This window comes from Ostreococcus tauri, assembly GCF_000214015.3.
Source record: "Ostreococcus tauri WGS project CAID00000000 data, contig chromosome 19, whole genome shotgun sequence".
Classification (NCBI taxonomy): domain Eukaryota; kingdom Viridiplantae; phylum Chlorophyta; class Mamiellophyceae; order Mamiellales; family Bathycoccaceae; genus Ostreococcus; species Ostreococcus tauri.
In genome coordinates, this window is record NC_014444.2 from 11,154 (window position 1) to 36,586 (window position 25,433).

The window sequence follows — 25,433 nt, forward strand, 5'->3', positions numbered from 1 at the left end:
AGGAAAAGATGCAGTTGAACGAAAGCGCGCCGCCAAGGCTGGTAGTAGGCAAGCCAAATATAATGGACAGAGAAGGCTTCCTTCGAGATGTTGACGAGATTCTAGACACTAGGATATTTACGAACCTTGGCCCGTTCGCCGCAAAGTTGGAGGCAACAGTGTGCTCCTATCTGAATGTGAAGCACGCCTTTGCGGTATCAAACGCATCTGTGGGATTGGCCATGATGCTACGAGCTTTAGAGCTTCGAGCAGGAGGGGAGGTCATTTTGCCCGCCTACACGTTCATCGCAACCGCGCACGCAGTCATCGAGTGCGGCCTGAAGCCTATTTTTTGCGACTGCGACCCTGAGTCACACCTCATCGGGGTCAAGGAAGTTTCAGCGTGCTTCTCACCTAACACTGTCGCAGTTCTGGCGGTCAATTTATGGGGGCTAGCTTGTGACGTGGAAGGCCTTCGCTCGTTTGCTGAAGAGAACCACATCAGCTTGCTATACGACTCCGCACATTCTTTCGGAGCACGTGCGCCCTGTGGCACGTTTCTTGGAAACTTTGGTGAGGCGGAAGTATTCAGCATGCACGCCACCAAACTGTTTAACAGTTTTGAAGGTGGTCTAATCACGACTAACAGTGACTTGATTGCTAAGAGGCTGGCTCCCATGAGAAACTTTGGCATCACTGGTCAGGATCAAGTTTCGTGTTGGGGATCAAATTACAAACTATCTGAAGTGCATGCCGCTTTCGCCCTCCGTCAGCTGTGCAACATCGAGAAACTGGTCGATTTGTACAAGGAGAACGCGAAGACATACACGAAATTACTTGAGGAACATTGCGTTCCCGGGATACGCAACTGGAACGAATCCTTTCTCAGCCACGAAGGATGCACGCACGCGTATGTGTGCTTTGAAATTCAACAAAACTTTCCGCTTACTCGTGATGAGGTTATCGCACGGCTGCGAGACAACAATGTATTCGCAAAACGATATTTCTTCCCTGGTTTGCACAAATGTCAACCTTATGCAAGACGTTTGAAGGATTTGAAGATACCAGTGACTGAGAAGCTGTGCGAGGAGGTACTTGTGCTACCCACTGGAAGCACAGTGAAAGAGAGCGATATCGAGCGCGTGGTGGATTTACTGAAAAAGTTTTCAAAATCCAGTCCAAGCATAAATAAGCACGTGAACGGAAACACTGAGCACGAGATATCTGTCGACTTCAGCCACTTGCAAGAAAAAATTTCTTACTTGAGGGATTTGAAGTGCAAATATGAAGACCTCACCGCATCTTGCGAAAGAGATCTTTCGTTTCTTGAAGGCCGGCTGACAAGGATATCTTTAAGCCGAGGGGGAGATAGACTGTGAAACGATAACCTCATCACGAGTAAGCGGAAAGTTTTGTTGAATTTCAAAGCACACATACGCGTGCGTGCATCCTTCGTGGCTGAGAAAGGATTCGTTCCAGTTGCGTATCCCGGGAACGCAATGTTCCTCAAGTAATTTCGTGTATGTCTTCGCGTTCTCCTTGTACAAATCGACCAGTTTCTCGATGTTGCACAGCTGACGGAGGGCGAAAGCGGCATGCACTTCAGATAGTTTGTAATTTGATCCCCAACACGAAACTTGATCCTGACCAGTGATGCCAAAGTTTCTCATGGGAGCCAGCCTCTTAGCAATCAAGTCACTGTTAGTCGTGATTAGACCACCTTCAAAACTGTTAAACAGTTTGGTGGCGTGCATGCTGAATACTTCCGCCTCACCAAAGTTTCCAAGAAACGTGCCACAGGGCGCACGTGCTCCGAAAGAATGTGCGGAGTCGTATAGCAAGCTGATGTGGTTCTCTTCAGCAAACGAGCGAAGGCCTTCCACGTCACAAGCTAGCCCCCATAAATTGACCGCCAGAACTGCGACAGTGTTAGGTGAGAAGCACGCTGAAACTTCCTTGACCCCGATGAGGTGTGACTCAGGGTCGCAGTCGCAAAAAATAGGCTTCAGGCCGCACTCGATGACTGCGTGCGCGGTTGCGATGAACGTGTAGGCGGGCAAAATGACCTCCCCTCCTGCTCGAAGCTCTAAAGCTCGTAGCATCATGGCCAATCCCACAGATGCGTTTGATACCGCAAAGGCGTGCTTCACATTCAGATAGGAGCACACTGTTGCCTCCAACTTTGCGGCGAACGGGCCAAGGTTCGTAAATATCCTAGTGTCTAGAATCTCGTCAACATCTCGAAGGAAGCCTTCTCTGTCCATTATATTTGGCTTGCCTACTACCAGCCTTGGCGGCGCGCTTTCGTTCAACTGCATCTTTTCCTTGCGAAGCTTGCGGTATGCCGTGAGTGCGTGCGATGTGCACGCGGTGTGACTGTGAGTTGCACAGAAAAGGGTGTTTTTTTCTTGTTTTTTCGTTAGGCCTGCTGCACCTGGTACACGCTGATCCAGCTACCCTCAGCCAATGGCTATATTCAGTTTCGCTATGTAGTGTTTCCGCAATTCAGGAATGCAAATGCAAAGGGCCTGGCGCCCAGCGAGCCACCTCGCCAACACTATCGAATGAATGCCAAAAGACTGAGGTTCGAGGCCTCGAGGTGCGCGAGAAGAGAGCCTTTCGCGTGCGATTACTTGCTGATGCGTTGTTCGTCTTTACAAGCCTCGTCCCTGAGTGGTCGAGTCTAACAAGTGGCGTCGCAAATGCGACGCACTTGAGCGTGTCGTCGAATTCTAGCAAATGCTTTTCATATAGGCATGGGTTTCAGGCACTTCGTGACGGTCAAATTCTATATTTCATCCACACTATAAGAATATTTGAGAATATTTGAAAACATCGCCGTTTGGGAAAAAGAGAACCGATGAAAACCGCTATGCGTACAGCCGAACGTGTGCACGTCTAGGTTGGTCGCATCACGATCTATGAGTCGTGATCAAGGACGATCACACTTTCCAATCATTATTACCCGTGGCGAATGTGACAGCGTACGATATAGACAGTAACTGGTTGGATAGCCCACCACAGCATTCACGGTATCAGTACGTATCAGGCCAAGCAGGCCTACACGTGTCTCAAGAATCTAATAAAAAGACGAGTTTCGTTTGTTTCGAAGCGTGAAACCTGGCGAGTACGCGTGCAACGTATGTGAATGTCTCATCCGCGAGTGTCGTGACGAATGAAGTCGCGACGGCATCGATATATACTAGGTTCGTCGCGTCCACGGCGGTGGTTGTTCGGCATTCTGTCTCTACTGCTCTTGTGTACGCCCCTCCGCGCGCTGAGATATCGCCAGCTGCGAGTACCGAGTGAACCGCAAGGTCACGTCGTGATCGCCGTCGTTCAACGAGAGGCACGTTTCCTCCCCGAGTGGCTGGAATATCATCTCTGGCTCGGATACACGCACTTCTACTTGTTCAATCAAGACGACGACGCGGAGATCCTGAGCGTGTCACTGCGAGCGTACACAGCCGCGGGCGTCGTGACCCTCACGCCGTGGGACGTCGACCAACGGGCCACGGCCTATCTCGAAGCGCTGAAACTGTATTCGCACAAAGCGCGTTCGATGACTTTTTTGGACGCGGACGAGTTCGTGACGTTGCCCGCTGACGTGCGTCTACCGCAAGCTCTCGCTCAACTCGGTTTGTTCTCAACGAAAAAGTGTGTGGAGCTCTTTAGGTGGAACTACGGCAACGCTGGAGCGGATTCAGCGACCGTACAGCGGAACGGCGTACTACGTACGCTGACCCGTCGTGCCGGATCTATTGAAATAGCGCGCACGGGTAAAGTAATACTGAGGGGCGGAACATCTGCGCGTGAGCGTTTCATGATTACATGGAAATTTATACCTCCAGGTTGGTGGCATGGATGCGACAGCTTGACGAGGAAAACATTCGCGGTCACCGCGAGGTCCAACGATGCTTACTTGGCGCATTTTCAATTCCGTTCCGGGAAAGATAGTCTCGCGAGACGCTCGGAGAGCGCAACAATGGCTGATGTCAAGAGCCAGGCAATTCATGCGAACAAAACTATAGCGGATTACGCACATCGTAACGACGTATTTGACGATGCTTTGTCGAGACGAGCAGATCTCGTCGCACAGAGCATCGCTAGGTCTTGTGCGTGCACGAACGCGCTAGGACGCACACTGCGCTCGCCGTCGAATGCGCCTGTTAAAAAGATTCGGTCGTCCGCAGCTATGGTCGTGTTCATACACGTGTGCCCGCGTGGGCGCTGGCGAGATATACTACTGGACATGCTCGTGGAGATACGAGAGGTGGGGCTGCTCGATGTGGCGCGCTTAAAAATTGGTGTTGTCGGCGACGTAAAGGTTGTGCAAAAGTTTGCGGTGGGATTACAAGGCTTTGACTTCGAGCTCTTACATCTCTCCCGAAATCCCATGCACTGGGAGCTCCCATCTATAAACTATTTGCGCGAGTTCGCGCGCAGCTCGAGAGATGCCGGCGACGAAAGGTACGTGCTGTACATGCACACGAAAGGAGTTCGCGATCACAGCGACTTTGCCGCAAAGTGGCAGTGGCGCAAAGTCATGCAAGCCGCGGTGGTGCGACGTTTTCAACAGTGCGTCGAACTCCTCGACGCCGGGTTTGATGCGGTGGGGATAAACGCGGTGAACATGTTCATGGAGGGGCACGAGCACACGGTGAAGGTCAATCAGTCGCACGCGTGGCACTACAGCGGTAATTTTTGGTGGGCCTCGACAGCTCACATGGCTCGGCTTCCCTTCCTCTCCCTCGATCACGCGATCGATGAGTTCGAGCGATGTAAGGCTGAAAACTTCATCCTATCCGCGATTCCGAGCATGTGCGCCGCCCTGCTTTGGCAAAACGTGCGCACTCACATGTACTCGACGAGCGACCTCCCGAGGGGGCGCTTTGACGACGGTGACACTACGGTCAAGATGGTTGGATGTAGAGGGTACGAGCACGATTTTTAGCAAAGTTATTATCGAAAGCACGTGAAAATGACCAGTAATACCCGGCGATGAAAATGTTGCATAGGTCTGTCATCGCAACTTGCCCAGTCTTCGTCGCTAAGTGCGCCGTCTTGGCGAACGCAGCTCGGTCGTCATCGCTCATGTGACGCCTCCCTCGCGCTTTCACGCGGCGCGGAGCCTTGAATGGGCTCAACAGAGGACCGAGGACTGTGCGCGAGGGTGTTTTCTCACGCTTCCGCAGCCTCTCTTTAGTCTGATGTGCTTTCAAATCTTTTTCAGTGGGGACGTCTTCTTGGTCCAGTCGCTGCGCCGGATCCAGTGCGAAGGCGGCGTCCACGTACGTAAGCAAAGATTGATCAGTCGTCAAGTGAGGACTGGATGCACAGACGATTCGATATGCCAATCTGAGGGCGTCAAAGCCAACGGGAACAGACAACTCGCCCACACACGCCTGCTCCGTCGCACCCCACGTGATCTTCCCGTCGTTGTCCCCGGTGCTGGGTGAATAGCCGTTCTTCGAGTTGACGACGTACAGTCTGCTGAATGTCTGAGCGTAAAGCTTGAGTGAAGCTTTCACGCCATCGCCCTTTGAATAGATCTTTGATTCGACGTGCGGTGCCGTCCGCTGCGTCACAGATTCACGTGCATTACCTGGTAGCTTTCGCCCATCCCCACCGTCAGACCACGAGCACAGCCCGAGATCGTCGAGAGCGTGGATTATGGACGAATACGCCCGCGCTGCTGCGTTCTGTCGTTCGACTAACTTCGATTGACAACCCTTCTCACGCACTGCGTGTTGTCGACAAAGGAGAGCGCAGACGAGCTCGCACGGGAGCCAGTTCGGCGATCTACCCCTCTTGCCGGTCGGTGGCGCCTCCTGTTCGCGACCGGTGTCGACGTTCTCGTCGCCGTAAAGGTCGTCGTTCTTCCTGTCTGCGTCGTCTGCGTCCTGACTCGGGTCGAGCGACGCGTTGTCGCGCGCGTGCGGCGTTCGGGGCGTCTGGGACATCGCGCGCGTGGAAGTTACGACCGAGTTACGAAGATTCGGGGGTAACAGCAGAATTTCATAACTTGGGCCTAACTCGACCCCCTCGAAATTAACTCAAGGATTGACTCGTCCCGAGTTATGAAGAAACGTGAAAATTCTTCATAACTCGGGCCCGAGTTAGGAGGATTTTCACGTCATTTTCATAACTTTAGTGAAAAAAGCTTGCTGTTACCCCCATTTTTCTCATAACTCGGACTTAAAGTTATGAAAATGGCTTGCTGTTAGTCGCCCTTATCTCGGTCATGGGATCTGCCTAAATCCAGCCTTGTTTTGGGGAGTGTGTGAAACGACCAATCATGACTCAAGAGCTATTTACGTATAATACAGAAAATATATGGATGTGTTACCAGGGGTGGCATTTCTCCTGTTTTACCTTGTTACAAATTTCGGCAAGTTTTCGCAACACGCGACACGTGTGCGCGGATAACGCGCCGACGAGGCAGGGAGGACGTGCGCATGCTTCGCCACACGTAGTATCCATCACACACTATCGGATCATTGACGTTCTCACGAGAAGAAATCGCGCAGTCGAATGTAGAAGGTAGAACAACCTCACTCTGACAGAGCCGTGAGGAGACACCTTGAATCCTGCCCAAACCCTAGATAAACCCTAACAAAACCCTAGTTAGGGTTGATGACACATGCACAGCACGTGCAATACGCGCTGACACCACAGTTAAGTGGATACGATGAACAACACAAGGCGCTCAAAGTCCTTTCCGAAGCCCGTAACGCGGATGAAAGCGACACGTCGAGCGCTTGTGCGCGTAGAACACTCGCGAGAAATAGACACCTAAACCCTATGTAGGGTTTAGCTAGGGTTTAGCTAGGGTTTAGACGTGGTTTCTTGAGAGCTTGGCGTGAGTACCAGAGCGCGAGGAACTGCGTGAGGACGTCGCTATGTCCGTCGTATGCCACAGAAACTGGATGAATCTGATGTAACATGCATGTATTTACAACTATTCATCGCGACGCACGTCCTCCCTGCCTCGTCGGCGCGGTATCCGCGCACACATGTCGCGTGTTGCGAAAACTTGCCGAAATTTGTACAAGGTAAAACACAAGTTGGAGTACCCCGATCATACTGTTTACCCATACATGACGTGACCGATTATGACTCAAGAAAAGGTGTGCACAACCATGACCGAGATTAGTCAAAATCCACGTGAAAATTCTTCATAACTCGGGCCCGAGTTAGGAGGATTTTCACGTCATTTTCATAACTTTAGTGAAAAAAGCTTGCTGTTACCCCCATTTTTCTCATAACTCGGACTTAAAGTTATGAAAATGGCTTGCTGTTAGTCGCCCTAATTAGTCAAAATCCGGGCCCGAGTTTCTTCATAACTCGGGACGAGTCAATCCTTGGGTTAATTTCGAGGGGGTCGAGTTATGCCCGAGTTATGAAGTTCTCTGATTCACAGCGTCGTCGCTGATAGTGCTCAGCCGCGAGAATTCAGGCCAAGCGGGCCTAATTTTTGCAGCCTTCAAAAGTCAAACTCCGTTTCTAGCAGTCGTTTCAAGCACTTTTGCAAACCGATACTTATCGACGCAGTACACGTGTATTCCTCCGGAGCTTCATTACTTTCGCGTTTTCCACTCAGATCATATCATGTTAGCAAAGTGATACGCTCGACGCTCAAAGCCATTCGTCGAGTCATGGGACGACTGAGTCTACAAGAGCAAGCAAGCAAGGGAACTAGGAGAGTGAGGTACGCGAGGACCGCATGGGGGACGAAAATATGTTGTACTTTCTTCGTGTTGAATGCGTTGATTTTATGGGCGCGTCACCGGGAAAGTACCCAGTGCGAAGAGTGTACTCGTTCCTCATATAATATGGCGAGTGACATTCAGCACGAGTCTCGTGTCGTATCAGTTGGTTTCTTTTTGCAGCTCGCTCAGTCGGTGAACGATGGCCTTCTCAAGTCTTGCTTCGACAACTTGATGAAAGTACAAAGTGACTCCGTTCAATTGCAACTATACCTGAGTTTGACTCCCACAGTGGCAAATGCTCCAGAGGTTGCATACTTCACGGAACGTTTTCTACGCAACGAGAAAAATATACGTGTTGTACATGTGAAGGATGAAGGCTATGACATTGGTGCTTTTCTTAAGCAGTTGCATCGTTTTCGTCATGAGCTTCAAGTGCATCAATACATACTCAAGGTTCACAGCAAATCGGATCCAATATGGCTTGAGAGAGCTGTTGAAAGCCTGTGCGGTAGCGAACACCAAGTAAAATCAATTTTAAAAGCGTTTGAGACGCAGTCTACGTTGGACATCGTCTCACCCATGGGCTCCACGTTCAGCGCAACTACGTCCAAAGACGCAGTCTTCCCTCACCTCAAGCGGAAATATTTCAATAAAGTCGACTTAGCAACCGCTTTCGACGATAAAACAATGCACACGATGGAAAGGCTCTGTGCGCAACTTGGTTTGGAGGCATGCCCATATTTCGAGAAGTACTTGGCTAGTATAACTGCAGGTACAATGTTTTGGGCGCGGAACTCGCGCTTGTACACGGAACATCTTCCAAGGCTATTCGAATCCATAAGGAATGAGTTATCTCAGGATTATTCCAATAACAATCGAATAGAGCACGCCTTGGAAAGACTCATTCCAACATTATCTCGATTAAACGGACGCATGATAGGGGATATTCAACCTGCTCCAAAACCAGTGGCTCTTTATTTTCCCCAGTATCACTCATTCTCGGAAAATGATCGCTTCTGGGGTGAAGGTTTCACCGAGTGGACGTTGCTGAACAAAACTACTTTTTTCGGTGTACATAAGCCTTTGGACTTTGAATCTGGTGGTCTTGGATATTATAATCTTTTAGACAAGAAGGTTCGCGCACGGCAGGCTTCTATCGCTCGTAGCCATGGAGTGTACGGTTTCTGCTACTATCATTATTGGTTCTCTGGTGAAGGGGCTCCGCACGATCACAAAGTCATGTATCAGGTTTTAGAAACCATGCTTGAAGATCAAGAACCGAACTTGCCTTTCATGCTTGCTTGGGCGAATGAGCCGTGGACGAAAACATGGACTGGAATGATAAAGTCGAAGCATGCTTTGCTCATAGACCAGAAGTATGGTGAAGAAGACGAATGGCGCGAACACTTCGTGTATCTCTTGCGTTTCTTTCAGCACCCAAACTACATTCGTAATAACGGGAAACCAGTATTTGCCATCTATCGAACTGGGCATCTTAAAGAGAAACTCAGGCCGATGATAACTCTTTGGAAACGAATGGCGGTGGACTCTGGTCTCCCAGGGCTTCATATTGTAGACAGCATCAATCATTTCTATACATCCATGATAGATAAGGGTTTCGATGTGAGCGGTGTTGTCGATGCCAGCTATCACTTCATGCTAGACGAACCCGCATCTATGAGAAATTTACCCTCAATGTCTGGTTTTGATAAAATTCAGTATTGGGGTAGCACGGTAAGATTCGATCGGCGACCGCGCTCCGGCGACTACAACTTCCCTATTCTGCGCACTCCACAAGAGTTTGGTTCAGCCTACTCCGCGATGATTGCGCGTTTGTCTACGATGCCTGGACGAGAAATTGACGTTGGGTTTAATTTCATATGTGCCTGGAACGAGTGGAATGAGCAGGCGGTCTTGGAGCCTGATGAGTGGTGGGGTTTCCAACGTCTTCAGGAAATTCTTAAGGTAGTGAATAACGTGCCAGTAAGAGCTGTGTTTTAGGGGTATTATTTAACTCCTTTACTTCGCGACTCGCGCGCGCGCGCAAGAACGACTGAATGCGACAATCGCCTCCATCGCTTTAGCAATCTAGTTTTCAGCATAATACAAGTAAGCGCTGGCGCGTGGTCACCAGAGTACTACTCTCCGATCAAGACTCATTCGTTATCCAAATGATCTTGTCCTGCTCGCGCGACGCGCGTTTGCCTTTACTATCATTCTCCATATTAGAGCCCTTTGAAGATAGGAAAGAGCCGACTCTTTCCATCAAAGCGGCCTTCCCACTGACGGTTTTCGTCCTCAGAAAAGGACTCTGTCAACTGTGAAAATATGCACTTGTCAGCTTGTGCACGAGTGAAGCGTCGTTCACGCTTGACGCTGCTGCTCGCTTTCGCTTCTCTGATCGTTTGCAATATGCAGAGCGCACGCAAATCACTCGTTGGATCAGCTGTTGGTAACCGTGAAAGAATTCTCGTCACTGTTGCTTATGCTGAAAACCTGGGTAACGGCGGTGTATTAGATCGACATAACTTGGAGTACTTCTTCCAAGTGGCTTTAACAGAAACGGTACCGGGCACAATCGACATCCGCGCCAAAGTGGACTACATAATAGTTGTGAATGGCGAGTTGTGCACACCCTGTGACGTGACGCTGCGATATCTTATCGACAGTGGTAGAGTTGATCCAGCACGTGTAAACGTGCTGTACCGGTCGAATGTTGGTATGGATTTTGGCGCATACAGTGAGGCTGTCAAATATGTACAATATTACAAGCCACTGTTGTATACTTACTTCGTCTTCTTGAACTCTTCGCTTCGGGGTCCTTTTATGCCGAAATGGACTCCTAGAAGCTTTCACTTCACCGATACTCTCATAGATTTCATGCGTGCGGATCATGAGGTCAAGCTAGTGAGCTCTTTTGTTTCATGCTTGCACACCCCAGAGCCTCTTCCAGGACCAGTCGCCGAGTCACTGTTTTTTGCAGTTTCCAGAGATGCGCTCAGCTGGTTGCAGAGAGACGGAGTCCTTGACGTACGACAAAATAAATCCGATGTAATTCTCAACGGAGAATATGGATTGATGCATGCCATCTTGAAGCGAGGCTACAAAGCAGAGAACCTACTGAGTCGCTACGGAGTCGGACTGGATTGGTCTGATACGAAGCACCACCTTTGTAATGACTGTCGCCATTCCAGTCGACGAGGTTCTCTTGAGGGGGGAATAAGTGCTAGTCCTTTCGAAACTATTTTTGTCAAAGCTTCTTGGTGTGTTCGTTCGGCTGAAATAGGAATCATGTCAAGTTGGTTCACACGACTAGCGTCGGGTGCACCAGGCACCGAGGGATTTTTCGACGAGGACGGTTGGAGACGCGGAATATCTGTTGAGGGTACTAGTGGTAAGCTGGGTACTTTACCACCAGATGTGCCTATGGATGATTGTCCAAATGGTAACTTCAACGCATTACTTGTGAACAGTGCAAAAATTAAGGCCGATGCTGAATAGGCGATAGTATAGTTTCCCCTCTCGTAGTCTAGGTTGGGTAAATCACCATCTATGGGTGGTGATGGTGATTTCAAATCACTGTTCGTCTTCACACGCCTCGTCCCTGAGTGGTCGAGTCCAACAAGTGGCGTCGCAGCTGCGACGCACTTGAGCGTGTCGTCGAATTCTAGCAAATGCTTCTTATTATAGCCATGTAGGGTTGGGGTTCACCCCGTGCAGTGCCATGTATGGCGACGTACCAAGGGTGTCGGTACGGAGCATGTTGATTTGCATCGCAGCGAACATGTCGTAGTTGGCAAAGTCCGAGGCGTTACATCGCTCAAGCTTGAGCGTGTAAGACCGGATCAGTTGTTTTATGAGCTTAACCCTCGCTTCAACTACGCCGTTCTTGCTCTGCGTGTAGCCAGGGGAGGCGATGTGCGCCGTTCCGTACTGACGACATAACGTATCGAACGCAGATGTGAACTCGGAACCTGAGTCCGAATGTATCGCGAGGATTTCGCGGTTGCACTCGGGCTCATTGTGAAACTTACTTGTCCTTCTTGCCCGAAGTTCTCGTGATAGAGGCAGTTGCTCGGCCTTCCACCTGCTGAACGCTAGTCCGACGTCGACGGACCTCTTGGAGTAGACTGGTTCTACCCAAGAGAATCTCGTCAACTCGTCGACTATGATCAGCAAGTGGACCGACGCGAGACCGTCTCGATTCTGGGTCGGATATTTCCCCAGGACGGGATGGGTCCCCTTTTTTCTGGATTCTCGCGCGACACACTCGATTGTATCGACATACACCCTCTGAAACGGCCTTGTAGCCAAAGGCTCGCGACGAGGCGCGAGTCGATTCGGCGTAGGCATCTTCGATATCTGACAGGATTCACATATCCACCCAGCTGACACCAATTTATCATATTCTTTACGCCAGGGCATGCCGAGGTCTTTAGCGATCAGGCGCATCGCGCCAGGCGCGCGGTGCCCTAATCGAGCGTGTAGTGCGGAAAATTCCTGCGCATGATCACTTTCCACTACGCCGACCATGGCATTCGTGGATGATTGGCGCTCACCAGGCGCCCGCAGTCACTCCAACATCTCCGACAGCCGGCGTCGGAGCGACAAGTTTTTTTCATGACACGGTGCGAGCTTTTCGATGTCCGATTGCGAGCACCAGGTCAGATCAAGCTGATTCTGGGATCGCCTCCCATTGAATTTCGCCGTCATTTCCACACGATACCTCGGATCTCGCAGAGCCCCAACGGCTCCTAGTCGGACCACAAGATCGCCCGCCTTGTTGATCAACGAGTGAAAACCGCCGTCGTGCGTGAAGGATTGAGTTGCGATTAAACCCAATCCGGATGTATGCAATGATGGTACGACGGCAGCGTCGAAACGGATGGTGCGGTAGCCAAAATGAGCTCCGTCAAATGCGCGAACGTTCGCGTAAGCTATTCCGACATGTGTAACGACGGTAGTGCCGCCGACGCCCGAGATACGTATCGGTGCTTCCAACTTGACGAGAGTTCTGCGATCGATCCCCTCGATGGTGGGCAAATAACTGAAAACTGCCGCACCCGTGTCCAGAATGTAGTCGGTTCGAGTTGTCGGAGTTGTCGTGAGCGCTGTGAGCGGGCCTAGCGCGTACGCGCCCTTTGCCGACTTCGGCGTCTTCGTCGTTCTGTCGTTAGTGAATCTGAGCGGATTATCGTCCGACAGTAACCCGATCCGGAGAGGTGCGGTACATTGGCGTCGAATGTGGCCCATGCCTTCACACGACATGCACTTACCCGGATTCTTCTTGATCCATGCCGCGAACCTGTCCATCTTGGAGTCCATGTCTCTCCTCCTCGGTGGGCCGCGGGGGGCGATCGCCGCGGCGATCATTGGCAATTCGCGATACGCGGATGATTTGTCTTCGATCTCCGTCTTGAGCGCAAGGCGGAGGTGATCCAGTAATTGCTTTAGATCGACCACTTCTCCATCCGCATTCGAGAGAACTGATTTACTTCGTTCAAAGTCACGAAAAAGTGTCATCAGCCTCGTTGTATCGAACACGTTCAAAGCGATGCTCACTCGATCCCCCGGCGACAGAGGATCGAGGTCGAGGGATGCCAGTACGCTGTCACAGACGACGTAGTACCTTTCCAGTTCGCTAAGAATACCTAACAAACTGGTGGCAGAGCCCTCGCCGCTTCTCTTAACTCGGACATTCATGAGCCGAGTAAGGACGCCGCTCACTCGCGCGCGTGTCAGCGACACGGCCGAGTAAGCTGTCATCAGACTCGAGAGGGGATGTAGCTCCGTCTGTTCCTCCCTCTCGAGTGATAACTTTAGCGAGTCTCCCTCGCCTAGGGTCTTCTTCAGTCTCGCGATTTCTGCGTTCGCTATCGAGAAGGTCAGTCTATTTACCCACATGGGTAGGGCCGCGTCGTCGCCGTCGTCATCGTCACTTTCACTTAGTGTCTTCTTTATCGATTCGGGCATGAATCCCTTCCTCATTTCCTCTAGTTCCGACCTCCACTCGTTCTTCTGGTCATGGCATGCTCGTATGAGCAATTCGGTCGCGATCGCTTGTGCTCGAGCTTGAGCGCTCTTCGGCACGGCGGTATCGCGTGCGGCGGTCCCCATTTCGAGGGATCGTCGCATTTGCCTGGCCGAGTTCAACTGTTGTAGAACTCGTCCCAGGGTTGTTACCTTCACATCGCTATCACCGTGTGTGAATGGCGTGCTCAGGTAGGTAAACGGGACCATTGCTAGTCCCATGGGCTGGCGCTCCCTTTGGAACTTCCCTCGCCTCAAACGCTGATGTCGTTCAGCTGACCGTTGTCGTGTCGTCGCGCCGTGACCCCCTGAATTGTCGATCTATAGATGATCGGATATCAGTAACCCCTCGAGACTAGAAAGGCTTTAAGGGATCTAGTCTGATAAAAGACTTTGACTCCTTTGGTCCTTACTAGCCCTGAAAGGGCGCGAGCTCGCTCGGGATCGGTTACGCGACTAGACGATTTAGCCGGTCAATACGGATTCTGCTGTCAATAAAAAGATTTATTTGGTCTCTTTACAAACACGCTCGGTTGGGCGCTGCAGAATGGCCCCATGCATGGGCGCGATCGCGTAGCACTCGTACGCGATAGCGCGAGGAATATTCCCAAACTCAGAGGGTATATTCCTTTCCTTCTCCTCAGTTCGAAAACCGTGACGCATGTCTGTTTCAGGTCGTGCAGAGTCCACAGGGACTTCAGAAAGTGCTCAGATCTTATAAATGCCTCGTATGGTTAAACAGTATAAAGTGTGTGACTTATTCATCTGGGAAGTGTCTACATATTTCGCCTATTTGTATCACTATCGCTCTCGTAGTCGATTGTGATAGTCCAAAAGAACGTATAAGTATTACACACAGGAGTAATCGAGCGGCGTCTGTGCAGGCGCGCCGCGGGCTGGTCGAATAGGCTTGGGAGGTACCGGAATAGGGGTCAAGGTCGACCCCCGGGACTGAGCATTTTGACAAGGACAGCCGCCTATCGATCATCTTAAGATCGTTTAGGGCAGACATCCGTCTCGATTCAGTGATCTAAGCAGGCAGGAACGTCATTCCAGACAGGTTCCAGGGCCAGAGGGCGGATCGAAGTACCACTCAAAAACTGATCGCGGGACGATCTTGAGGGGGGGGGGGGTACCGCGCAGCACCACTAGGCGTGCGGAGCACGAGTGGGATTCCAAGAAAACAAAGAAGAAAAAAGAAAGAAAAGACTCCAGATGGACCAGTACAAGTACCTCGTGACACCCTTCTGGCGCGGGAAGAAGGAGCTGACATCGACGGGAAGAACGTTACTGTCCGCCCACTCGGCGCGGCAGATGACGGCGTACGTCCAATCGGGGGCCGGGTACAAGGGGGCGTCGTCCAGAAATCCCACCACGCAGATCTTGGCGGAAAAGCTCGCGCTTGATGCCATTCAACTGGGTCTGTGCAAGCAGAAAAAGGGGACGTTCGTCGGCATGACGCCAGACGCTCTGTTCGAAGCGGTGAACGAGTGGGGAAATTTGCCGGTGGTAAAAGCAGAGTCAGAAGGCGATGCCAGTGATGAGGACTCAGGTGAAGGCACCGAAACCAGCGTGGCGACCGGGGTAAAGGCGGCTGAGCACTTGGCGAGGAAGCTGCTCATGTCAGCCGCGTCGGCGGAGATAGCGCGTCTTAAGACCGCATTGCCCGGAGATCTTTTGATTTCCGAGCTCGATAGGGCGAATTCGAGCTTCGAAAGCAACGGTTTCACCTCCCTTGGTCGTGCTTATGGAGCCACGAGGGCGAAACAAAATGAGGCCAATCGGGTCGGCAACACCTTGAGGAACGACGTGCTACTGCCGTCGACGGCGTTGTCCGGCGCGTATTCCTGTGTCGCAGCGCTTGCTGAGTTACGGAGATACGTGGCCGAGTCCGATTGGACCTTGACCTTATGCGGTCTGCCAGTTCTCAGTGAGCTTGACAAAAAAAACCATCCTGTTACGCGCTACTGATGGCACAGTGATACAGGAAAAGTTGGCCGAGATGAACAGAGTGACGTTAATGAGCGACGTCGCAGCGGAAGCTACTGGTTTTGACAAGTCCGTCAAATACCTGGATGCCGTCTTCCGCGCGGAAGCGGCTCAGGAGGAGCTTGTTCAGCGACCCGGAACGAAGACCGCCCCCATCGTCGTTGGCAACGCTCGCAGCGAGCGTGCGAAGGGCCGCGAACGTCGGGAATCTTCAGGTCGCAACTCCACCAAGGTCACTGCGAAGCCAAAACCAGGGACGGGGGAGAGCCGAGCGACGTTTTACGACTTCATTAAGTCAAACCCTGGCGACTGCTTCAAGTGCAAACAAAAAGGACATCTCCAAAAAGATTGCCCGTCAAAGTCGTCGAAGAACGGTGAGAGCGAGACGCGGAACGGTGGAGCATATGTCTGTCTCCCGGCAGCGTACCGCGCCGCGCCTACCACTGTGTCCAACATTATCTTGGATACGGGGGCCGCTGCAGTCTCATACGTCACGAAGGATGAAGGTTTCGATATCCGGACGCGGGTCACCACCGATGCGATCGTCAGTGGCATCGGCAACGGTGCTGTTTCTGCGTCACATGGCGGCACCGTGTATGCGAAGGTACCAGCGACCGTCTACCTCCCGGACAGCAGACAGATCGAACAAAAAGAGATTGTCAGGTTCGATGCTGTGCTCGCGCCGAAGTTGGTGAAGGGTGGCACGGGCCTCCTCTCTCTCGCAGGTTTCGTGCATGATGGCGGCGCTAACGCCCTCATTCGCAAAGTGGATCCACAGGTCGACCCGGATGACATGTGCCTCCAGTTGGGAGCGGTGGGTGCTCTCAAGGATCGCGTGATGTCGTAATTCTTCTTCATCTCACGCATGACTGTCTCGAAGCTGTATGAGTTGGTCCCAAGCTAAGAAAATCGTCGACGTACAGAAGAATCACGCTCAAGTGCGTCGCAACCGCGACGTCACGTGTTGGACTCGACCACTCAGGGACGAGGCTTGTAAAGACGAACAACTCATCAGCAAGTAATCGCACGCGAAAGGCTTTCCTCTCGCGCACCTCGAGGCCTCGAATCTCAGTCTTTTGGCATTCATTTCGATAGTGTTGGCGAGGTAGCTCGCCGGGCGCCAGGCCCCTGATTTGCATTCCTGAATTGCGAAAACACTGGGTAGTGAAACTCAATATAGCCATTGGCTGAGGGTAGCTGGACCATACACCGGTACGCTGGTACGGTGCAAGCGTGTACCAGGTGCAGCAGGCCTACACGACCCATACATCGTGATTCAGCCAACCTAGGAGTGGAGCTGGCTTCATATACGAATCCACGAAAAAGACCCAGTCGCGTCGTCGACGCGTCGACGAGGCTGTATTCACCTCGTTGAGTGATGTCATCGCGGCCTCAATGGACAGCGCGAAGGAACGAACCTGTTGCCCTGAATCACAACTAATTTCCGACCGTTGCGAGGTTTTCTCACGTCAAACGTCGTCGTCGTGCCGCGCACGCCGTCGGCGCATGGATCAATTGAACGGCCTGTTCCACGTTCACTAATGACACCTGAAGCTTCTATCACGTCGTTACGATACAGTCACTGGTCGCGTTAACTGCGTCTTGAACGCTCAAGATGCAACTTCGTACAACTAAGGAGCGAAAACAGCGCACGAAGCTCTGCTCGCAACGTGTGTGCGTCCCTTTACTTGTTGCCCACTATTTTCTTCTCAGCTGGTACCGACGGATCCGAGAGTTGAGGCGTGTTTCGCAAACAGTGGCAAGCGGAGTACTCGTTAGCTACGTGTATCACGAGAACGAAAACGGAACTTTCCGTGAAGTACGCAACAAACGTCGAAACCTGCACATTTTCGTCAAGAAAGGATATATAGACGATGCGCGCTACACATTCATTTTCACCATATCTGGTAGATGGCCCTCCACGAAAGAGTTCTTCCACTCGATCGGCACGCACGAGGAAACTTCGATACTACCAGTCAGCAGTAATGTGATCACTGTGACGCGTAGTTCGACAAAATTATGCTCTGACCTATGCCACCATGGACGAACATGTGATAAATACAAGGCTTCGTTCGGTGCGTTCGTGTTCTTGAACGATGGCGTGCGTGGGCCTTTTACTAGCGTGGCGTTGAATACGAACTTAGCACTTGGATCATGGTTGTATCAATTTTTAAGACTCGCCACTGATCCACGAGTATCTGTTGTTGGGTCAGCGGTAAGTTGTGAAATTAGCTGGCATGTTCAGACGTATTTTATCGTCATTAAACGCGCTCTTGTCGACGACTTGTTTAAAATGTGGCTCAGATCGTGCTCTGAACAGGACTGGTCGAGAATGGTGCGTGATTTTGAAGTGGGTCCGAGTCAGACTTTTCTTGAACGAGGTTTCGCGATAGCGTCGCCATCATCAGGAAGAGTAAATATATTTACTGGGACGATACCTCAAACAAGTTGTCGGAATCCTTCCACTGTTCACGTAGGTCTTGAAAAAGGACTGATCTTGAAATATGGGGGAGAGGTGTTCCGAAAACATTTTATACACAGTCAAACTATGGCGGACGTTGCGAATTGGACGATGTTGAACTTTCCATACCTTTATACCGAGTGACAGTGTTGAGTGACAGTTTTGTCACTATTGATCGATAGGCGGCTGTCCTTGCCAAAATGCTCGGTTCCAGAGGTCGGCCTTGAACCCTATTCCGGTACCTCCTAAGCCTATTCGACCAGCCCGCGGCGCGCCTGCACAGACGCCGCTCGACTCAGATCACGTGTAATACTTATACTAATTTAACGTTAGTCGTTCTTTCGACTATCACAATCGGCTACGAGAGCCCTTCGAAGATAGGAAAGAGCCGAGTCTTTCCATCAACTATCCACGGCCACAGGTTCAACAGTTGGACGCGGAGATGCGATACGTGGAGATGGATCGAGTGCAGTTGGCGTGAGTATTTTTAAAAACACAAATGTGTTACCTATTCAGCGCCTAATTGGGATACGAGTACCGCGCGCCCGGTTGATCTCAAAGACGTGTTTGATGAGGGCGCTTCGGATGTCCAACAAACCAGGAAACGTCTGTTCGAGCTTTTTCGTGTCGAGCATATTGTTCGATCGCGGAGCCGCGAGAATTTTGCTCTGTTCCTCGAGCGTAAAGTTTTCCCACGTAAATTCGCCGTCGCAGTACTCTCGGTACAGTTGTAAGACTTCGTTGTGAGATACGACGCCGGGGTTTGTGAAATTGTAAATTCCGGTGAGTTTCCTCAGCGCTCCATCGATCGCGAGAGGGACGAGTTCGTTCAAAACCGTCATCGAGTTCGGTACGTCAACCACTTTCTCGTAGTTGGCGATTTTGTAGATGAAGTTTCGAGGATTGAGCAAGTCGTCGTCAATCGGCATCCGCAGGCGCAACTGCAAGACGTTGTCGTACTGTTGAATCAATTCCTCGACCATGGCTTTCGTGTTTGAATAATACGACCCTCGGAAATTTGCGACGTCCGTCTCGGTGAAACCCGGTCCGCCGACGGGGTGTTCGTCGTCGTAGGAATAAATGCACCCCGTCGCGAAATTGGTGACGTGGATTCCTCGCGAACGCGCGATGTCGATGAGGTTCAGTGTTCCCAGGACATTCGTCTGCACGACCTCGCGTTTGTGGCTTTCACACCAGTCGACGTTTGGACGCCCCGTGATTCCAGCGGCGTTCAAAATGTGAGTGGGACGACAACGGTCGATGTCTTCTTGAACGCCTTTTCCGTCGTGCAAACGCGCGGCGCCGTAAAAGTATGCAAGTTTGCGATCCGCGAGTAAACGACCCAACATCCCACCGATCCAACCCGTTTTCCCGTAAATGAGAAACGTCACGGCGGGCGTTGACTTTTCATCCACGAGCTCTTCGGGCGCACACGCATCGTTCACGTCGGCGAGAGTATGAAGACTCGTAGAAGAATGAGTAATCGTCAGGGATGGATGCGGCGTTAACGCCGGAGCAAAGTCACCCCAGAACGACCGTAAATCTTCCGTCGAGTACCATTCGACAGTCTTTCGAAGACCTTCTTCCCACGACACTCGCTGTGTCCAACCGAGAGCGAGAAGTTTTGAACAGTCGATGAAATATCGCCTGTCGTTGAACGCGCGGTCGCGAACGTGCGTGATGGTTTCCGTGGGATCACGACGCAATATTTCACAGATATCCCGAGCGACAGACAACACCGTGCGCTCTTCGTGTGCGCCTATGTTATAGACGTGCGACACGGTCCCGCGATGCAAGATGCAGTCAAACGCCGCGGCGGCGTCGTCCACGTGCATGTACGACCGCGTGGCGAGACCATCGCCGTGCAAGGAAATTTTTTGACCAGTCGCCGCGAGAATTGAAAACTTTGGAATCGCCTTCTCTGGATACTGGTTCGGGCCGTAGACGTTGTTCCCGCGCGTGATTATGAACGGCAATCCGTACGAACGTCCGTACGCCATGACGAGCATTTCTGCGCCGGCTTTCGTGGCGGAGTACGGATTCGTGGGCGCTAACAACGACGCGTGCTCCGTGTTGGACGAATCGTGTTCAAAAGAACTTTCACCGTACACTTCATCGGTCGATACGTGTACGAACCGCGTGACGGTCCCCGCGCGTTTCGTCGCTTCTAATAGCGCGTGCGTGCCTTCTACGTTATTCTTCGTGAACTCGAACGAGTTCCCGAAAGAGTTATCCACGTGACTTTGGGCGGCGAAATGTAAAACCACGTCGATGGTGTTCTTCTGAAAGATAAAGTTCAGAAGATCGACCGAGCGAATATCGCCCTTAATGAATTCCACGTTTAACAGATGTCGCGTGCTTTCAAGATTTTTCATACTCGCGCAGTAGTCGAGCTTATCGAGCACTACGATCTGTGCATCGGAATGCGCGTCGACGTCAGTCACGCCTCGATCGAAGAGTAGTTAGTACTCCAACTCATCGAGTGGTGTTTCGTACCTTGTATTTCGGATACTTCTCCGCGAGCAAGCGCACGACGTGCGAGGCGATGAAACCCGCACCACCCGTGAGCAGAATAGTTGTCGACATCGGTTTCACAAATCGTCGTCCGTTTGCGCGTATTCGCAAAATTTCTTGGCTCGCACACGTCTGGAGTGCACCGCGCGGTGTAAACGTGTGTTCGCACTGACGTATTTTTTAGTCGTCTCTCCTTTGCATTAAGACCTAAGACCTAAGACTGCTTTTGATGACTGTTTTTCTCACTACTTTTCCTCACTCAGAAGCCGTCGCGCGCGCGTTTCGCGACGACCACGCGCCCGTGACGTCGCGCCCGGGCACGCGTGGAAGATGACGCGTATGTCTCACGATTAACGCGGTACCGTTCAAAAGGCGCACGCGGTTCGATGGCGACACGCACCCGATTCATGAGGAAACGGTTCTCTCCGCGCGCGCTCGCGGCCAAGCTCCTACCGCTCACACTCGGCGTTCTCGCGTCGCAGTTGTATTCGCTCAAGTTTGACGATGTTCGCGTGAAGACTGCGCGTACGCGCGACGCGTATCCTTCCGTCGCGTGCTGGATCTTACGAGCGAACACACCGCGAGATCTGGCGCGCGGCGACGCGATTCGTCGCGGATGGGGCAAGACGTGCGCGCACTTGGAGTTTATCGATCGCGACACGCCTGGAATACGCGTCGATTGGACGGAGACCTACGACGCGTTATCGGCGAAGAGTTGGAGGGCGTGGACGTTCATGTACGAGAAGTACGCAAACGCGTCGTTCGCGAACGCGACACGCGTCGATTTCGTGTTAAAGGCGGATACCGATACGTACGTGCACGGCGCGCACTTGTTGCGGTATTTAAATCGTTTCGACGCGACGTTGCCGCATTACATCGGTCGACAATTCGTCGAGCGCGGCGTCGCGTTCGTCGCCGGCGCGACCATCGTGCTCAGTCGAGAGGCGTTGCGACTCGTCACCGTGGCGAGTCGCGACGGCGTGGGCGCGTGCGCGCGGGGAAAATTTACGGCGACAAAGGCTGAGGACGTCGCGTTAGCGTTGTGCCTTCGAGACGTGGGCGTGTATCCACACAACTCGCGCGACGCCTCGGGGGCGGAGCGGTTCATGGTGTTCAGTCCGCAGCGCATGCGCGCTGGATCCGAAGGCTTACCGCGCTGGTACGTCAAACGAAGCTTGAGCGCAAAGCAAGGTCCGGGGTGCTGCAGTGACGAGGCGATCTCTTTCCACTACGTCTCGACGGACGAACTCGCGCGCGCGCGACTCGTTCGCGTGCACGGCGCGTGGTCGTGGACTCCCGCCGTCGCGTCAGAGCCCCCACCGCCATGAGCGGTATGACACGCGCACATGTTTCAGCTCAGTTAGTATGTATCAGTGACGTCATTGCACAGAGTGAGTGAAGACTGCGTGCGTAGAGTTGAATGAAGAAACGCGTGGGGTTTACCCTTTTGGATACGCGAAGGATCACTACACCTACCCGTCGTTCGCGCCGTTTATGCGGTCATCTCACGCGCGGTAGCGCGAAACATACCGCTGTACTTGTGCGTATTACCAATCGCATCGTCATCGCGTCACGCAATCTGTCGAGCCCGCGCGACTTTTATCTAATTTCACCGTCCCGTCAAAGCGCTCGACCCCGAATAACTCACGCGTTCTTCGTGAGACACGTCCACGCACTCGGCGGCGGAAGATCGACGTCGGCGGCGATGAACATCCCCTTGGCGCGCATCGACGCCCGCGCGCGCGCGTAGTAGCGCGCGAACACGACACACTTGACCGTCCCTTGCAGTTCCGCGAGACGAATGATGAAATCGCCCGCCTCGTAAAACCACGGCTGCGCGTCGAACGCGCACGCGTGCACGATCTTCGTCCTCGCCCGAACGGTGTTCGCGTTGGGATAAACATATCCACGCGCGCCGGCATCGCGCCATCGCGTCGACGCGTAGAGGTGATGCAACGCGCGCCGTTCGTCCTCGAAGACGCGCTCGCGCGCCCAGAGTTCATCCAGAAACCGCAGCGTCCAAGGCGTATTTCTTCGCACCAACCGCACCCCGCAGTGCACCCCGTTTGCATCTGCGGCGAGGACTTGATCGTAGTCGAAATCGACGATGTCCTCCAAACCCGTCTCGGGGTTCATCACGACGGCGTCGACGTCCACGTAGAGCAAAAAATCGTACCTCGGAAGATGCTTGCGCATCGCCAAGAGTTTACTCCAAGACCTCGTCGGTGTGCTTCCATCGATCACGTCGGCGTGGACGATGAAATCGTACCCGTGCGCATCGGCGTACGCCTGTTTATTCGCCATCGACGGCGCGCAGATCGCTTGTCGGTCGCTTTCCGGGAAGATTCGTCACGTCCGCCGGTCGCGCGTCGCGCAGGAATTCGCGATCGACCAATCCGCTCGGCACCGCGGTGTCGGTCGCGCACGGGATCGGTCGATCCATCGGACGCGTCCATCGTCTGAGGTGGACTTTAAATCCTTGAGCGAGCGTTCGAGCGAACGGGCCGAGCGCCCAAAGCACCGAGATCGCGAACACCCACCGCGCGCGACTTCTCGTGAGCGATGGATTCCTACCTAAAGTTTGGGTGGAGACCGACGTCGCGTCCGATCGACCGTTCGCACCGATTCGCGCGGCGCTCCAGAATCGTCTCGTTGAAGAAGACGTCGTCGTCTCGGCGATTCCTTGATCGAATTCCCTCCCGTCGCTACGACGTGACCTCGCGCGCAAATTCATCGCTCGAACCGTGCGTTCAAACGATCCATGCGTTAAAGATGCGCGCGGCGCGACGACGTTTGACGTGAGAAAACCTCACGACGGTCGGAAATTATCTGATTTAGGGCAACAGGTTTGTTCCTTCGCGCTGTCCTTTGACGCCGCGACGACATCACTCGACGAGGTGAATACAGCCTCGTTGACGCGTCGACGACGCGACCTTTCTCTTCACACTCGTCGCGACTGGTCTTCTCGTGGATTCTGATGATTTCGCCCGATCCCACAAAAGTACAGTTGGCGTTCGCGTGGGCGCCAGCCCCTCATTTGCGTTCCTGAATTGCGAAAACACTACCGGTATCTCGCGAAACTCAATATAGCCATTGGCTGAGGGTAGCTGGATCAGTGATAGTACCAAGTATCACGACCCACTCGTCGTGATACCACCAAGCTAGTCAGGGGACCGACCCCTCACTCTCGAGCACATGCACGAAACCGAGAACGACGATTCCGGAGTCACAATCGACGCCGACACCGTCCTCGATGTCACGGCTCGCGTGCGAGTGTCTCAGAGCGTGAACATCGCGCGAGCGGTCATCCTATCCATCGCCTGGGCGTGCACCAGCTCCGCGCTGATCTTTCTCAACAACCACCTCCTTCGCGAGCACGGCTTCTCGTATCCGATGATCCTGTGCTCGATGGGCATGACATCCTCTTGGTTGATCTCATTCGTATGCATCACCACTGGGCGGGTGAAGCGGAAACACGCTGGGTTGATTACGCGCGGGTGGTACGCGAGACACATTCTTCCGATCGGTTGCCTCGGCGCGGCGTCGCTGGGATTCGGAAACTATGTGTACCTGTACCTAAGCGTGAGCTTCATTCAGATGTTGAAAAGCGCGGTGCCGGCGGTGACGATGGCGGTGATGTACGCGGCGGGATTGGAACGACTGCACGGGACGACGCTCACGGGCGTGGCGGTGGTGACGATTGGGACGTTCATAGCGGCGTACGGAGAGGTCAAGTGCAGCGCGATCGGGGTGTTGATGATGATGACGAGCGCGTTTGCAGAGGCGATTAGAATGGCGTTTTATCAGTACGTTTTGGGAAATTTGAAGTTTGATTTGATGGAGGGGCTCTACGTGACGGCGCCGGCTTCGCTGGCGTTTCTCAGTTTGGGCATCGTAACGCTCGAGTTGAATCAATTCGTGCGAGAGAGGGGATGGGAGATCATCGCCGCGGCGCCGCACTATTTCTTAGCCGCGGCATTCATGGGTTTCGCGGTGAATATTCTCACGCTCGGGGTGATCAAGGCGACGAGCGGGTTGACGTACAAAGTTATGGGTCAGGCAAAGAACGCAGCGGTGATACTCCTCGCGGTGATGCTCTTCGGTAATCCCGTGACGACCGTTCAGCTCATCGGGTACGCCATGTCGTTGTTTGGGTTCTTCATCTACCAGCGGGGGAAGACGCAGCAAGATGCTGAAGAGGCGGAAAAGGAAAATTAGTTTTGCAGCTGGATGCACCTGGAAATCGATTGAGTGGTCACGAGAACGCTCAAGACACAAGGAAAGCGCAACTCATGAACACATTACATCTTCACTGGTACGACCCGTTTCGTATTACATAACAATGTTACGCCACGCAGACGGCGGCCAGTCGTCTGAAGGTGAGTACGGGGATCGAGAGTAGACACTGTTCCAAGCCGTTGCGTTGTTGAACATGTTAGTCTAGTCTGTAACCGCAGATACGTTCCACATGGTGATGCTAGCGTTGTAACTCGCATGATAAAAGCGTCATCATCCTCTGTCCTCGTGGAGGAAATTGACCGAGGTGGCTCGACCAGTATTCCTTATGTGCTCGGGCTCTCTGCGTATGCCAGAAGAACCGCAATTTCGGTACAGTGTGTTTCTGCCATTCGTCTAAGGCTGCTACCTCAGCTGCACCTTTTGATCTCATTGGTATGAACCACATGTATCGAGTTGCCTCGTCCGTGAGAGTGATGCCGTACGCTACTCCTCGTACTGCGGCCATCTCG

General features: G+C 52.6%; 10 protein-coding genes across 10 annotated transcripts; 6 read left to right on the forward strand and 4 right to left on the reverse strand.

Annotated features, from left to right (window-relative positions):
- Positions 1-62: 62 nt before the first annotated feature.
- Positions 63-1,358, forward strand: OT_ostta19g00040 (Pyridoxal phosphate-dependent transferase, major region, subdomain 2; the record flags this gene model as incomplete). The annotated part of the gene is made up of 1 exon (XM_022982366.1): positions 63-1,358. The coding sequence occupies one exon, from the start codon at positions 63-65 to the stop codon at positions 1,356-1,358; it is 1,296 nt and encodes a 431-aa protein (XP_022841231.1).
- Positions 1,359-1,401: 43 nt separating this feature from the next.
- On the reverse strand, positions 1,402-2,297 carry OT_ostta19g00050 (Pyridoxal phosphate-dependent transferase, major region, subdomain 1; the record flags this gene model as incomplete). Its single annotated transcript, XM_022982371.1, has 2 exons — positions 1,402-1,437; positions 1,512-2,297. 2 exons carry the CDS (start codon positions 2,295-2,297, stop codon positions 1,402-1,404), a joined length of 822 nt encoding a protein of 273 aa, XP_022841232.1.
- A 5,517-nt stretch (positions 2,298-7,814) lies between these two features.
- Positions 7,815-9,692, forward strand: OT_ostta19g00070 (Rhamnan synthesis F; the record flags this gene model as incomplete). Its single annotated transcript, XM_003084210.2, has 1 exon — positions 7,815-9,692. One exon carries the CDS (start codon positions 7,815-7,817, stop codon positions 9,690-9,692), a length of 1,878 nt encoding a protein of 625 aa, XP_003084258.2.
- A 411-nt stretch (positions 9,693-10,103) lies between these two features.
- OT_ostta19g00080 (unnamed product) lies at positions 10,104-11,192 on the forward strand (the record flags this gene model as incomplete). Its single annotated transcript, XM_003084211.1, has 1 exon — positions 10,104-11,192. One exon carries the CDS (start codon positions 10,104-10,106, stop codon positions 11,190-11,192), a length of 1,089 nt encoding a protein of 362 aa, XP_003084259.1.
- A 1,071-nt stretch (positions 11,193-12,263) lies between these two features.
- OT_ostta19g00090 (unnamed product) lies at positions 12,264-13,931 on the reverse strand (the record flags this gene model as incomplete). Its single annotated transcript, XM_003084213.2, has 1 exon — positions 12,264-13,931. One exon carries the CDS (start codon positions 13,929-13,931, stop codon positions 12,264-12,266), a length of 1,668 nt encoding a protein of 555 aa, XP_003084261.2.
- A 3,394-nt stretch (positions 13,932-17,325) lies between these two features.
- Positions 17,326-18,315, forward strand: OT_ostta19g00100 (unnamed product; the record flags this gene model as incomplete). The annotated part of the gene is made up of 1 exon (XM_022982396.1): positions 17,326-18,315. The coding sequence occupies one exon, from the start codon at positions 17,326-17,328 to the stop codon at positions 18,313-18,315; it is 990 nt and encodes a 329-aa protein (XP_022841233.1).
- A 368-nt stretch (positions 18,316-18,683) lies between these two features.
- OT_ostta19g00110 (NAD-dependent epimerase/dehydratase) lies at positions 18,684-20,757 on the reverse strand (the record flags this gene model as incomplete). Its single annotated transcript, XM_003084216.2, has 2 exons — positions 18,684-20,582; positions 20,668-20,757. 2 exons carry the CDS (start codon positions 20,755-20,757, stop codon positions 18,684-18,686), a joined length of 1,989 nt encoding a protein of 662 aa, XP_003084264.2.
- A 314-nt stretch (positions 20,758-21,071) lies between these two features.
- Positions 21,072-22,013, forward strand: OT_ostta19g00120 (unnamed product; the record flags this gene model as incomplete). The annotated part of the gene is made up of 1 exon (XM_003084217.1): positions 21,072-22,013. The coding sequence occupies one exon, from the start codon at positions 21,072-21,074 to the stop codon at positions 22,011-22,013; it is 942 nt and encodes a 313-aa protein (XP_003084265.1).
- Positions 22,014-22,329: 316 nt separating this feature from the next.
- On the reverse strand, positions 22,330-22,989 carry OT_ostta19g00130 (Galactosyl transferase; the record flags this gene model as incomplete). The annotated part of the gene is made up of 1 exon (XM_003084218.2): positions 22,330-22,989. One exon carries the CDS (start codon positions 22,987-22,989, stop codon positions 22,330-22,332), a length of 660 nt encoding a protein of 219 aa, XP_003084266.2.
- An 891-nt stretch (positions 22,990-23,880) lies between these two features.
- OT_ostta19g00140 (Triose-phosphate transporter domain) lies at positions 23,881-24,903 on the forward strand (the record flags this gene model as incomplete). The annotated part of the gene is made up of 1 exon (XM_003084219.1): positions 23,881-24,903. The coding sequence occupies one exon, from the start codon at positions 23,881-23,883 to the stop codon at positions 24,901-24,903; it is 1,023 nt and encodes a 340-aa protein (XP_003084267.1).
- Between the last annotated feature and the right edge of the window lie 530 nt (positions 24,904-25,433).